This window comes from Oncorhynchus gorbuscha, linkage group LG16 (genome assembly GCF_021184085.1).
Source record: "Oncorhynchus gorbuscha isolate QuinsamMale2020 ecotype Even-year linkage group LG16, OgorEven_v1.0, whole genome shotgun sequence".
Taxonomy (NCBI): Eukaryota; Metazoa; Chordata; class Actinopteri; order Salmoniformes; family Salmonidae; genus Oncorhynchus; species Oncorhynchus gorbuscha.
Window position 1 is genome coordinate 76,079,814 of NC_060188.1, and position 14,923 is coordinate 76,094,736.

Sequence of the window (14,923 nt, forward strand, 5' to 3'; positions counted from 1 at the left end):
TTACTTTCAAGCCCTTAACCAACAGTGTAGACCGTGAAATGCTTACTTTCAAGCCCTTAACCAACAGTGCAGTTCAAGAAGAGTTAAGTAAATATTTACCAAATAAACTAAAGTAAAAAATAACACAATATAATAACAATAACGAGGCTATGGGGGGTATAGGTAGAGGTAATTTGTACTTGTAGGTAGGGGTGAAGTGACTATGCAGTTCTCTATGAGTGATTTGAGAGGTCAGGACAGCTCTGTTGTGTGGCGGGGAAATTTGAACTACAAATGATCAGTGCATTAGAAGTAGAATATCAGACTAGTCTCAACCCTTCTACCCTCCATTTCCCCACAGAGATCCGCGAGGCCTTCAAGGTGTTTGACAGAGATGGAAACGGCTACATCTCAAAGCAGGAGTTGGGGGTGGCCATGCGGTCGCTGGGATACATGCCTAATGAGGTGGAGCTGGAGATTATTATCCAAAGGCTGGACATTGATGGTGAGTTACAAACATACGCAATTTTAAATGAGGTTTACTGGGATAATTCAAGATAAACTATTGGCCCCATTACCTGTGTAAAAGTGTCTGGCTGACAAAACTATTTACTAAATATCCACTCTCCTATCCCTGCAGGTGATGGCCAGGTTGACTTTGACGAATTTGTTGCACTGCTTGGACCAAAACTTATTGCTGCTGGGATGCCTGATAAGTTCCATGGGGCAAACTTTGACTCTGTATTTTGGAAGGTAAAGTATCACTAGTATCACTATCAAAAGCCTCATCTGTGCAGTCTCATTCTCTTCTTTCTCTTTCAGAGTTAATTATGGCTTACTATTTCCTCATCAGAGTGAGATGATTTTCCTGAGGGCTTTTAAAGCTTTTGTGATTATAAACCACAGTCAGTCTAATTAGAATTACCATAAAAACATGATAGGAGCTAAATGAGTAATTAAAGAGAGGCCAATTCCACTGTGGTTATGAAATCACGTATTGTATTCCTAATTGCCATTGCAATCGTTCCCCTGAGATTCAAATTTCTATTCCATTTTTTCCATGAGAGAGAGAGTAGTCCAGAGCAATGTTCAGACAATTAATACAAACACTTTCTTAGTTGCTTTATTGTTTAAATTCTTCATCACTCCGTGATGACTGGATCATGACATTGGATGTCATAGTCAGGGGGCTGTTCATGATTTTAAACTTCATAACAGTAATTCCCATCAGAAGAGGCTGGTAGGATGAGCTACAGGAAGATGGGCTCATTGTAATTGCTGGAATGGAATAAAATGGAACAGAATCAAACATGTGGTTTCCATGTGTTTGATATATTTGATAGATCCATTAATTCCATTCCAGACATTACAATGAGCTTGTCCTCCTATAGCTCATCCCACCAGCCTCCTCTGATTTACATCCATGTGTCTGTGTAGAGATAGAAACCCTTGCACCTCTTATAATTGTCTAACATAGAAATGCTCCCCTGTGTAACCTTGCTCAAACATTCATATGCAGACAGACACCTGTAGTTGTGGTCAGGAACTAAGTTTCCATCTAACCTTTTTAAGCGAGTAAAGTACATGTCGGAACAAATGTCACGACAGGCCTAATGGAAACAGAACATTTGTCAGGAAATGTCCAAATGTTGTCAAAACAAAATACAATAGACAATGCAATTTATTTACAAATATTTACAAATACAATTTGTGTCTGTAAAGTTGATTTTGCGAGAAATGTCGGTGGAAACACTTATTGTTATGCAGGTGAATGGGGACCCAAAAGCGACTTGGCGAAAACAGAGTCTTTATTCCAGTAAAGGAAATAGGGAATACTCCTGGACAATCAGAGCAGAAAACAAAACATAAAAAACTAATTCCACTCGTAGTGACGAGGACAGACTGGAGACTCGACCATTAACTGTAGGTTGCCTCGGGAAGGCACCGACCGTAGCAGACTCAGACACCTGCTCACACGCAGCATCTGAGGGAAACAAGACACGACAGGGCGAGACAAAGACACAGCACGGCGAACAATATACAAGGATCCGACAGGACAGAAACGGAAAACAAGGGGAGAAATAGGGACTCTAATCAGAGGGCAAGATACGGAACAGGTGTGAAAAGACTAGATGATTGAGTAGGGGAATAGGAACAGCTGGGAGCAGGAACGGAACGATAGAGAGAAGAGAGAGAGGGAGGGACAGAGAAAAAAGGGAACGAACCTAATAAGACCAGCAGGGGGAAAACGAACAGAAGGGAAAGCAAAATGACAAGACAATATAAGACAAAACATGACAGTACCCCCCCACTCACCGAGCGCCTCCTGGCGCACTCGAGGAGGAATCCTGGCGGCAACGGAGGAAATCATCAATCAGCGAACGGTCCAGCACGTCCCGAGACGGAACCCAACTCCTCTCCTCACGACCGTAACCCTCCCAATCCACTAAGTATTGGTGACCCCGTCCCCGAGAACGCATGTCCATGATCCTACGTACCTTGTAAATAGGTGCGCTCGACAAGGACGGGGGGAGACGAACGGGGTGCGAAGAAAGGGCTTGACACAGGAGACATGGAAGACAGGATGGACGCGACGAAGATGTCGCGGAAGAAGCAGTCGCACAGGGACAGGATTGACGACCTGGGAGAGACGGAACGGACCAATGAACCGCGGAGTCAACTTACGAGAAGCTGTCGTAAGGGGAAGGTTACGAGTGGAAAGCCACACTCTCTGGCCGCAACAATACCTAGGACTCTTAATCCTACGTTTATTGGCGGCTCTCACAGTCTGTGCCCTGTAACGGCAAAGTGCAGACCTCACCCTCCTCCAGGTGCGCTCACAACGTTGGACAAACGCTTGAGCGGAGGGAACGCTGGACTCGGCAAGCTGGGATGAGAACAGAGGAGGCTGGTAACCCAGACTACTCTGAAACGGAGATAACCCGGTAGCAGACGAAGGAAGCGAGTTGTGAGCGTATTCTGCCCAGGGGAGCTGTTCTGCCCAAGACGCAGGGTTTCTAAAAGAAAGGCTGCGTAGTATGCGACCAATCGTCTGATTGGCCCTTTCTGCTTGACCGTTAGACTGGGGATGAAACCCGGAAGAGAGACTGACGGACGCACCAATCAAACGACAGAACTCCCTCCAAAACTGTGACGTGAATTGCGGACCTCTGTCTGAAACGGCGTCTAACGGGAGGCCATGAATTCTGAACACATTCTCGATGATGATTTGTGCCGTCTCCTTAGCGGAAGGAAGCTTAGCGAGGGGAATGAAATGTGCCGCCTTAGAGAACCTATCGACAACCGTAAGAATCACAGTCTTCCCCGCAGACAAAGGCAGACCGGTAATGAAGTCTAAGGCGATGTGAGACCATGGTCGAGAAGGAATGGGAAGCGGTCTGAGACGACCGGCAGGAGGAGAGTTACCTGACTTAGTCTGCGCGCAGTCCGAACAAGCAGCCACGAAACGGCGCGTGTCACGCTCCTGAGTAGGCCACCAAAAGCGCTGGCGAATAGAAGCAAGAGTACCTCGAACGCCGGGATGACCAGCTAACTTGGCAGAGTGAGCCCACTGAAGAACAGCCAGACGAGTAGAAACAGGAACGAAAAGAAGGTTACTAGGACAAGCGCGGCGACGCAGTGTGCGTGAGTGCTTGCTTAACCTGTCTTTCAATTCCACAGACTGTCAACCCGACAACACGCCCATAAGGAAGAATCCCCTCGGGATCAGTAGAAGCCACAGAAGAACTAAAGAGACGGGATAAGGCATCAGGCTTGGTGTTCTTACTACCCGGACGGTAAGAAATCACAAACTCGAAACGAGCGAAAAACAACGCCCAACGAGCTTGACGTGCATTAAGTCGTTTGGCAGAACGGATGTACTCAAGGTTCTTATGGTCTGTCCAAACGACAAAAGGAACGGTCGCCCTCCAACCACTGTCGCCATTCGCCTAGGGCTAAGCGGATGGCGAGCAGTTCGCGGTTATCCACATCATAGTTGCGTTCCGATGGCGACAGGCGATGAGAAAAATAAGCGCAAGGATGAACCTTATCGTCAGACTGGAAGCGCTGGGATAGAATGGCTCCCACGCCTACCTCTGAAGCGTCAACCTCGACAATGAATTGTTTAGTGACGTCAGGAGTAACGAGGATAGGAGCGGACGTAAAACGTTTCTTGAGAAGATCAAAAGCTCCCTGTGCGGAACCGGACCACTTAAAACACGTCTTGACAGAAGTAAGAGCTGTGAGAGGGGCAGCAACTTGACCGAAATTACGAATGAAACGCCGATAGAAATTAGCGAAACCTAGAAAGCGCTGCAACTCGACACGTGACCTTGGAACGGGCCAATCACTGACAGCTTGGACCTTAGCGGGATCCATCTGAATGCCTTCAGCGGAAATAACAGAACCGAGAAAAGTGACGGAGGAGACATGAAAAGAGCACTTCTCAGCCTTCACGTAGAGACAATTCTCTAAAAGGCGCTGGAGTACACGTCGAACGTGCTGAACATGAATCTCGAGTGACGGTGAAAAAAATCAGGATATCGTCAAGGTAGACAAAAACAAAGATGTTCAGCATGTCTCTCAGAACATCATTAACTAATGCCTGAAAAACAGCTGGCGCATTAGCGAGACCAAACGGCAGAACCCGGTACTCAAAATGGCCTAACGGAGTGTTAAACGCCGTTTTCCACTCGTCCCCCCTCTCTGATGCGCACGAGATGGTAAGCGTTACGAAGGTCCAACTTAGTAAAGAACCTGGCTCCCTGCAGAATCTCGAAGGCTGATGACATAAGGGGAAGCGGATAACGATTCTTAACCGTTATGTCATTCAGCCCTCGATAATCCACGCAGGGGCGCAGAGTACCGTCCTTCTTCTTAACAAAAAAAAACCCCGCCCCGGCAGGGGAGGAAGAAGGCACTACGGTGCCGGCGTCAAGAGACACAGACAAATAATCCTCGAGAGCCTTACGTTCGGGAGCCGACAGAGAGTATAGTCTACCCCGAGGAGGAGTGGTCCCCGGAAGGAGATCAATACTACAATCATACGACCGGTGAGGAGGAAGGGAGTTGGCTCTGGACCGACTGAAGACCGTGCGCAGATCATGATATTCCTCCGGCACTCCTGTCAAATCGCCAGGTTCCTCCTGAGAAGTGGGGACAGAAGAAACGGGAGGGATAGCAGACATTAAACACTTCACATGACAAGAAACGTTCCAGGATAGGATAGAATTACTAGACCAATTAATAGAAGGATTATGACATACTAGCCAGGGATGACCCAAAACAACAGGTGTAAAAGGTGAACGAAAAATCAAAAAGGAAATAGTCTCACTGTGGTTACCAGATACTGTGAGGGTTAAAGGTAGTGTCTCATATCTGATACTGGGGAGATGACTACCATCTAAGGCGAACATGGGCGTAGGCTTCCCTAACTGTCTGAGAGGAATGTCATGTTTCCGAGCCCATGCTTCGTCCATAAAACAACCCTCAGCCCCAGAGTCTATCAAGGCACTGCATGTAGCACCCGAACCGGTCCAGCGTAGATGGACCGACATAGTAGTACAGGATCTTGATGGAGAGACCTGAGTAGTAGCGCTCACCAGTAGCCCTCCGCTACTAATGAGCTCTGGCTTTTACTGGACATGAATTGACAAAATGTCCAGCAAGTCCGCAATAGAGGCACAGGCGGTTGGTGATCCTCCGTTCCCTCTCCTTAGTCGAGATGCGAATACCTCCCAGCTGCATGGGCTCAGTCTCTGAGCCAGAGGAGGGAGATGGTTGCGATGCGGAGAGGGGAAACACCGTTAACGCGAGCTCTCTTCCACGAGCTTGGTGACGAAGATCTACCCGTCGTTCTATGCGGATAGCGAGTGCAATCAAAGAGTCCACACTGGAAGGAACCTCCCGGGAGAGAATCTCATCTTTAACCTCTGCGTGGAGTCCCTCCAGAAAACGAGCGAGCAGTGCCGGCTCGTTCCAGTCACTAGAGGCAGCAAGAGTGCGAAACTCTATAGAGTAATCCGTTATGGATCGATCACCTTGACATAGGGAAGCCAGGGCCCTAGAAGCCTCCCTACCAAAAACTGAACGATCAAAAACCCGAATCATCTCCTCTTTAAAGTTCAGGTAATTGTTAGAACAATCAGCCCTTGCCTCCCAGATAGCTGTGCCCCACTCTCGAGCCCGGCCAGTAAGGAGTGATATGACGTAAGCAACCCGAGCTCTCTCTCTAGAGTATGTGTTGGGTTGGAGAGAGAACACAATATCACACTGGGTGAGAAAGGAGCGGCACTCCGTGGGCTGCCCGGAGTAACAAGGTGGGTTATTAACCCTAGGTTCCGGAGGCTCGGCAGACCAGGAAGTAGCAGGTGGCACGAGACGAAGACTCTGGACATGTCCAGAGAGGTCGGAAACCTGAGCGGCCAGGTTCTCAACGGCATGACGAGCAGCAGACAATTCCTGCTCGTGTCTGCCGAGCATGGCTCCTTGGATCTCGACGGCAGTGTTACGAGAATCTGTAGTCGCTGGGTCCATTCTTGGTCGGATCCTTCTGTTATGCAGGTGAATGGGGACCCAAAAGCGACTTGGCGAAAACAGAGTCTTTATTCCAGTAAAGGAAATAGGGAATACTCCTGGACAATCAGAGCAGAAAACAAAACATAAAAAACTAATTCCACTCGTAGTGACGAGGACAGACTGGAGACTCGACCATTAACTGTAGGTTGCCTCGGGAAGGCACCGACCGTAGCAGACTCAGACACCTGCTCACACACAGCATCTGAGGGAAACAAGACACGACAGGGCGAGACAAAGACACAGCACGGCGAACAATATACAAGGATCCGACAGGACAGAAACGGAAAACAAGGGGAGAAATAGGGACTCTAATCAGAGGGCAAGATACGGAACAGGTGTGAAAAGACTAGATGATTGAGTAGGGGAATAGGAACAGCTGGGCGCAGGAACGGAACGATAGAGAGAGAGAGAGAGGGAGGGAGAGAGAAAAAAGGGAACGAACCTAATAAGACCAGCAGGGGGAAAACGAACAGAAGGGAAAGCAAAATGACAAGACAATATAAGACAAAACATGACACTTATATGCACAAATATTGATACCATCATATCGAGGTAAATTTGGAGTCACATGATGAAATGTTGTGTGGTCCCCCCCAGTACGACTTGTCGGGGAGCATGCAGTTTATTAGGCTACAGATGAACTTCACAGGGTGGTGAAAGTGTAAGTGGATGAGCTTAATGCTCCTTTCCAATAAATATTGAGGGTCTTATTCTGGGGACATGATGATCGTTGCTTTACTACTGTTTGACAAATAAAAAATATTGTCGCTGCTATCCATAATAATCTCATCATGTAGACTAGCCTACCCGCACTGTATCTGTTGATAGATAGAGCACATGTACCAAGACCAGAGTAGGCATGTGCTATTTAACACAACAGTTTTTGTGATAAAACTATTGGTGGTGTGGAAACGTTTTGACACGATATATCAACGTTTCTATTCGGTACATGAAAACGTGACTTTTTTTGGTGTGCATTCCCTCGTCACACACTGATTGTTATCTGCAACAAGTTCCTTTGGTGGAAACACACCACTGGTGGAACATTTGCATATTTTTTATGTGTATTTTGGGATATTCGCATGCAAATCTGTCGCCTGTTGGATGGAAACCTAGCTAGTGTTTGTGTCTGGTACTATCCCCCAGTGTGACATGTCGAAGCTAACGGTAGATGAGCTGAAGAGGCTCCTGTATGACACCTTCTGTGACCATCTCACCATGAAAGACATCGAGAACATCATCATGACCGAAGAGAGCCACCTGGACAACCAAGTGTGCCAAGTGGACATTGACAGTAAGAGCTTCAGCCAGCACAATCATTTTTTAACACATTGCTGATAAATACAGCTATGCAATATTTCTAATGATCAAAATTCATGCTACCGTCTTAAGAAGGCTTGTAATCGATGAAGTACAATGTATTGTGTACTGTTTTCCTGATAGATTTCTCTCTCTGTCATTGTCTCTCTATCTTTCTCTCTCTCTTCACAGCGAGCCCGACACAACAGGTGAAGCACACTTGTGTGCGGAAGAGTCTGATTTGTGCTTTTGCCTTTGCATTTATCATCAGTGTAATGCTTATTGCAGCGAACCAGATGCTCCGTAGAGGTATGAAGTAGAAAGTCCCTCACTACCAGAGGGGAAAATAGTTGTCTTCATTGTCCTTTCACACTCAATCCAGTGACTAAGCAGAGACAAATTAAACTGGAAAAAAATAACCAAAATGACATGGATTTTCTTTGATTCAGAGACATACACTGAGTGTACAAAACATTAAGAACACCTTCGATATATTAAGTTGCACCCCCAGAACAGCCTCGATTCATTGGGGCATGGACTCTACAAGGGTGTCAAAAGCGTTCCACAGGGATGCTGGCCTATGTTGACTCCAATGCTTCTCACAGTTGTGTCAAGTTGGGTGGATGTCCTTTGGGTGGTGGACCATTCTTGATACACATTGGAAACTGTTGATTGTGAAAAACCCAGTAGCGTTGCCGTTCTTGACACAAACCGGTGCACCTGACCCCAACTACCATACCCAGTTCAAAGGCACTTACATATTTTGTCTTTCCCATTCACCCTCTGAATGGCACACACACAATCCATGTCTCAATTGTCTCAAGGCTAAAATATCCTACTTTAACCTATTAACCATCTACACTGATTGAAGTGGATTTAACAAGTGACATCAATAAGGGATTATAGTTTTCACCTGGGATTCATCTGGTCAGCCAGTCATGGAAAGAGCAGGTGTCCTTAATGTTTTGTACATTCAATTACCATTCTGTCCTGAGATCCATTTAGAGCCAGAGCATAGACCGAACCCCGTTACTAAAACCGTCAACTGGACGAATGGGCATTCAGTGATGTAAAGTAACTAGTTTTAAGTTTCATCTATGGTATTGTGTGACAGAACTGCAAATTTTAGAGTGGCCTTGTATTGTCCCCCGCACAAGGTTCACCTGTGTAATGTTCATATTGTTTAATCACCTTCTTGAAATGCCACACCGGTCAGGTAGATGGATTATCTTGGCAAATGAGAAATGCTCACTAACTGGGATATTAACAAATGTGTGCACAAAAGTTGATTGACCACAATTCACATGTTGCGTTTAAATTTTTGTTCAGTATAAGTACAAATAATTTGAAGTACTACTTAAGTATTTTTGGGGGGTAACTGTAGTTTACTTTACTATTTACATTTGTACATTCTGCCATTGCATGGCATGTAGCCAATGGCAGTCACTAAAGAAAATGTGATAAGAAGCGAATGAGATTGGAAATGGGGAAATATGATTTTGGTGAACTTCTTAAACACATAAAATATTAATTATCATTATCAAACCTAAGATGGGATCTGCCAATCCGAGGCTATTGAACCACTGTTCCAACTGCTGGCTCACCCCAGTTCTCCTTCTAAACACACAGCACGTGTAAATTACATGTAAATAATACCAAGTAATACACTTTGTGTACTTCCTCTGTGGTGGTTGTACTTCAAAGTCAGATGTGTTTATTACAGTTATTATGCAAATTATAGTTCTTGCAAAAAGGTACATGACAGTTTTCTGTAAATATTCTGTTCTGTGAGTAACAGGTTTTACGGTATGCTGTGAAGGATATTGAAACATATCATGGATATCAATGTTGTTTTGTTTGGCTGTTGACATGGTCCACCAAAACAACATTCAGCTATTGTTTAGATTTTGATTTGGTTATATTTTCTTAATGGAAGAAGAGACACGATATATCAAAGATGATGATATCAAGAATGTAAACATACAATATTTTTTTAAACCAGGGTTCTAATGTATGATTTCCAGGTTTACTGAAACTGGAATACCATTCTAACACAATTAATGTGTTAATGGCCATTTACTTCATTTTTCCGTATTACTCTTTTCTCATGTTTCTTTTTAAGAATCAGTGTTTATCATACAGTACCAGTCAAAAGTTTGGACACACCTACTCAATGGTTTTTCTTTATTTTACTATTTTCTACATTGTAGAATAATAGTGTAGACATCAAAACAATGAAACAACACAAATGGAATTATGTAGTAACCCAAAAAAGTGTTAAACAAATCAAAATGTATTTTATATTTGAGATTCTGCAAAAAAAAGTAGCCACCCTTTGCCTTGATGACAGCATTGGCATTCTCTCAACCAGCTTGATGAGGTAGTCACCTGGAATACATTTCAATTAACAGGTGTGCCTTGGTAAAAGTTCATTTGTAAAATGTCTTTCCTTCTTAATGTGTTTGAGCCAATCAGTTGTGTTGTCACAAGATATGGGTGGTATACAGAAGATAGCCAGCCCTATTTGGTAAAAGACCAAGTCCATATTATGGCAAGAACAGCTCAAATAAGCAAAGAGAAAGCTCAAGCCATCACTACTTTAAGACATGAAGGTCAGTCAATGCGGAACATTTCAAGAACTTTGAAAGTTTCTTCAAGTGCAGTCGCAAAAACTATCAAACGCTATAATGAAAGTGGATCTCATGAGGACCGCCACAGGAAAGGAAGAGGATGGAAGACAAGTTAATTAGAGTTAGAGTTAACTGCACCTCAGATTGCAGCCCAAATAAATGCTTCACAGAGTTCAAGTAACAGACACATCTCAACATCATCTGTTTAGAGGAGACTGCATGAATCAGGACTTCATGGTCGAATTGCTGCAAAGAAATCCTTACTAAAGGACACCAAAGATAAGAAGAGACTTGCTTTGGCCAGGAAACACAAGCAATAGATATTAGACTGGTGGAAATCTTTCCTTTGGTCTGATGAGTCCAAATTTTACATTTTTGGTTCTAACTGCCATGTCTTTGTGAGACGCAGAGTAGTTGAACCGATGATCTCTACATGTGTGGTTCCCACCGTGAAGCATGGAGGAGGTGTGATGGTGTGGGGGTGCTTTGCTGGTGACACTGTCTGTGATTTATTTAGAATTCAAGGCACACTTAACCAGCATGGCTCCCACAGCATCCCACATTCTGCAGCAATACGCCATCCCATCAGGTTTGCACTTAGTGGGACTATCATGTGCTTTTCAACAGGACAATGACCCAAAACACACCCCCAGGCTGTGTAAGGGCTATTTGACCAAGATGGAGAGAGATTAATTGCTGTATCAGTTGACCTGGCGTCCACAGTCACCCGACCTCAATCCAATTGAGATGGTTTGGGATGAGTTGGACCGCAAGGGGAACAAAAAGCAGAACAACAAGTGCCTAGCATATGTGGGAACTCCTTCGAGACAGTTGGAAAAGCATTCCTCATGAAGCTGGTTAAGAGAATGCCAAGAGTGTGCAAAGCTGTCATCAAGGCAAAAGGTGGCTACTTTGAAGAATCTGAACTATATTTTGATTTGTTTAAAACTTTTTTGCTTACTACATGATTTTATATGTGTTATTTCATAGTTTTGATGTCTTCACTATTATTCTAAAATGTAAAAAATATAAAATAAATCTTGAATGAGTAGCTGTGTCCAAACTTTTTACTGGTACTGTATATTAAGAATTAAATTATCATTTTGATTAAATGCTATATATTTTGTATGACGAATAATAACATACCAGATAATACTATATAAAGTAAAGTGAAAAAGAATGGGTCGTGCAATAGTCTAGGGCAATTCCAAGGTACAAGTGTGATGCTGAAACTTTTCAGACTTGTTAAAAGTAGTCCTTGAGCATAACGTTGTATGTTTTGCAATCATTGGTTTTTGTTTGATATACATTTTAAAGTGAAACATCTGAGTCTCAGCATTGTTCTGTTAATGTGGAATTACCCTCTACCTTGCTGAGGATGACTAAATCTTGCTTGGTTATCTGTTCATATTTACAGTATACAAAACACTGAGAACAGCTTCCTAAGATTGAGTTGCACCCCCTTTTGCCCTCAGAACAACCCTAATTCGTCGGGGCATGGACTCTACAAGGTGTCCAAAGCGTTCCACAGGAATGCTGGCCCATGTTGAGTCCAACACTTCCCATAGTTGTGTCAAGTTGGCTGGATCCGTTGGGTGGTGGACTTTTCTTGATACACACGGGAAACTGTCAAGTGTGAAAAACCTAGCAGCATTGCAGTTCTTGACACACATCAATGCAATGCGCCTGACGTTCAAAGGCACTTCAATCTTTTGTCTTGCCCATTCATACTCTGAGTGGCACACACACAATTCATGTCATAATTGTCTCAAGGCTTAAAAATCCTTCTTTAACCTGTCTTCCCCCCTTCATCTACGCCGATTGAAGTGGATTAATCAAGTGATATCAATAAGGGATCATAGCTTTCACCTGGTTAGTCTATATGTCATGGAAAGAGCAGGTGTTCTTAATGTTTTGTACAATCAGTGTATATGAGAATTAACTATATGACTACACGCATTTGTGCAAATGTGAAATAGCCAGTGTAATAGACAATACATACAAAAATATGAAAGCAATGATATTGCTTATGAACAATGTTACATTGAATTATTGAGGAAAATCTGTTTATGTACAATTTGTTGAGAGCTGATCAGATGTTTTACTCATATCCCTCAATGTGTCATATGTAGCAGTTTGGTTCTCTATATGTGACTGTGATTGTCATCAAGTCAAACATAGTGCAGCTCTGATACTTTGTGTCAAACATAGGAGGAAATCCACATATCAATTATTTCAGAATAATATGTTTTATGGACCAACTATTCTTGATCGAAAAATAACTTGTAACAAATGTATTTGTAAGAGATGAATGTCTTGCAAATCTAAACGAAACACAATATATAGGTACAGTTGAAGTTGGAAGTTTACATACACTTTGGTTGGAGTCATTAAAACTAGTTTTTCAACCACTCCACAAATTTCTTGTTAACAAACTATAGTTTTGGCAAGTCGGTTAGGACATCTACTTTGTGCATGACACAAGTAATTTTTCAAACAATTGTTACAGACACATTATTTCACTTATAATTCACCGTATTACAATTCCAATGGGTCAGAAGTTTACATACACTAAGTTGACTGTGCCTTTAATCAGCTTGGAAAATTCCATAAAATGACGTCATGGCTTTAGAAGCTTCTGATAGGCTAATTGACCTCATTTGAGTCAATTGGAGTTGTACCTGTGGATGCATTGCACGGCCTACCTTGAAACTCAGTGCCTCTTTGCTTGACATCATGGGAAAAATCAAAAGAAATCAGTCAAGACCTTGCAGACCGCCAGAAGTCTGGTTCATCATTAGGAGCAATTTCCAAACGCTTGAAAGAACCACGTTCATCTGTACAAACAATAGTATGCACGTATTAACACCATGGGACCACGCAGCTGTCACTCCACTCAGGAAGGAGACGCGTTCTGTCTCCTAAAGATGAATATACTTTGGTGCGAAACGTGCAAATAAATCCCAGAACAACAGCAAAAGACCTTCTGAAGATGCTGGAGGAAACAGGTACAAAAGTATCTACATCCACAGTAAAACGAGTCCTATACCAACATAACATGAAAGGCTACTCAGCAAGGAAGAAGCCACTGCTCCAAAACCTCCACAAAAAGCCAGACTACGGTTTGCAACTGCACATGGGGACAAAGATTGTACTTTCTGGAGAAATGGCCTCTGGTCTGATGAAACAAAGTAGAACTGTTTGGCCATAATGACCATCATTATGTTGGGAGGGAAAAGGAGGAGGCTTGCAAGGCGAAGAACACCATCCCAACCATGATTCACGGGGGTGGCAGCATCATGTTGTGGGGGTGCTTTGCTGCATGAGGGACTGGTGCACTTCACAAAATAGATGGCATCATGAGGCAGGAAAATGATGTGGATATATTGAAGCAACATCTCAAGACATCAGTCAGGAAGTTAAAGCTTGGTCGCAAATGGGTCTTCCAAATGGACAATGACCCCAAGCATACTTCCAAAGTTGTGGAAAAATGGCTTACGGACAACAAAGCCAAGGTATTGGAGTGGCCATCACAAAGCCCTGACCTCAATCCCATAGAAACATTGTGGGCAGAACTGACAAAGCGTGTGCGAGCAAGGAGGCCTACAAACCTGACTCAGTTACACCAGTACTGTCAGGAGGAGTGTGGGAAGCTTATGGAAAGCTACCTGAAACGTTTGACCCAAGTTAAACAATTTAAAGGAAACGCTACCAAATACTAATTGAGTGTATGTAAAGTTCTGACCCACTGGGAATGTGATGAAAGAAACCAAATATGAAATAAATCACTCTCTCTACTGTTATTCTGACATTTCACATTCTTAAAATAAAGTGGTGATCCTAACTGACCTAGGACAGGGAATTTTTTACTAGTTTTAAATGTCAGGAATTGTGGAAAAACTGAGTTTAAATGTATTTGGCTCAGGTGTCTGTAAACTTCTGACTTCAACTGTATATGGTGAATGGAAATTATCCCTAACGTAAACCTTTAGGTGTCCTAGAACTGTCTAATGTCGCCTTTGGTTATGGCATTTTTTCAGCATCAGTAAACTCTTTCTATGCTCTTTAGATGCAGAGGCGGTAGGTAGCCTAGCGGTTAAGAGTGTTGGGCCAGTAAGGGGTTTGAATCCTTGAGCCGACTACATGAAAAATCTGTCAATGTGCCCTTGAGCAAGACACTTATCCCTAATTTCTCCTGTAAGTCGCTCTGGATAAGACCGTCTGCTAAATGACTAAAAGGTAAATAAATGTAAATGCACATACAGTATGTACCCATCACCACATCAAATATACATTTATAAAAGTGATGTCTGGGAGCATGTTGTCCAATAAACACAAGCATAAATAGCCTTGTCAAATGTTTTTTATTCCTATCGTACGGATACTGTAAATTTTTAAGGGAACAGACATAAATATTGTAATGTTTTAAGATGTAG

At 43.3% G+C, this 14,923-nt stretch overlaps 1 protein-coding gene across 1 annotated transcript; it reads left to right on the plus strand.

Annotated features, from left to right (window-relative positions):
- The first annotated feature begins 202 nt into the window (after window positions 1–202).
- LOC123999830 (calcium-binding protein 7-like) lies at window positions 203–8,355 on the plus strand. Its single transcript, XM_046305844.1, has 5 exons — window positions 203–230; window positions 341–484; window positions 620–732; window positions 7,705–7,852; window positions 8,050–8,355. Exons 1-5 carry the CDS (start codon window positions 203–205, stop codon window positions 8,175–8,177), a joined length of 561 nt encoding a protein of 186 aa, XP_046161800.1. The 3' UTR covers window positions 8,178–8,355.
- Window positions 8,356–14,923: the final 6,568 nt, after the last annotated feature.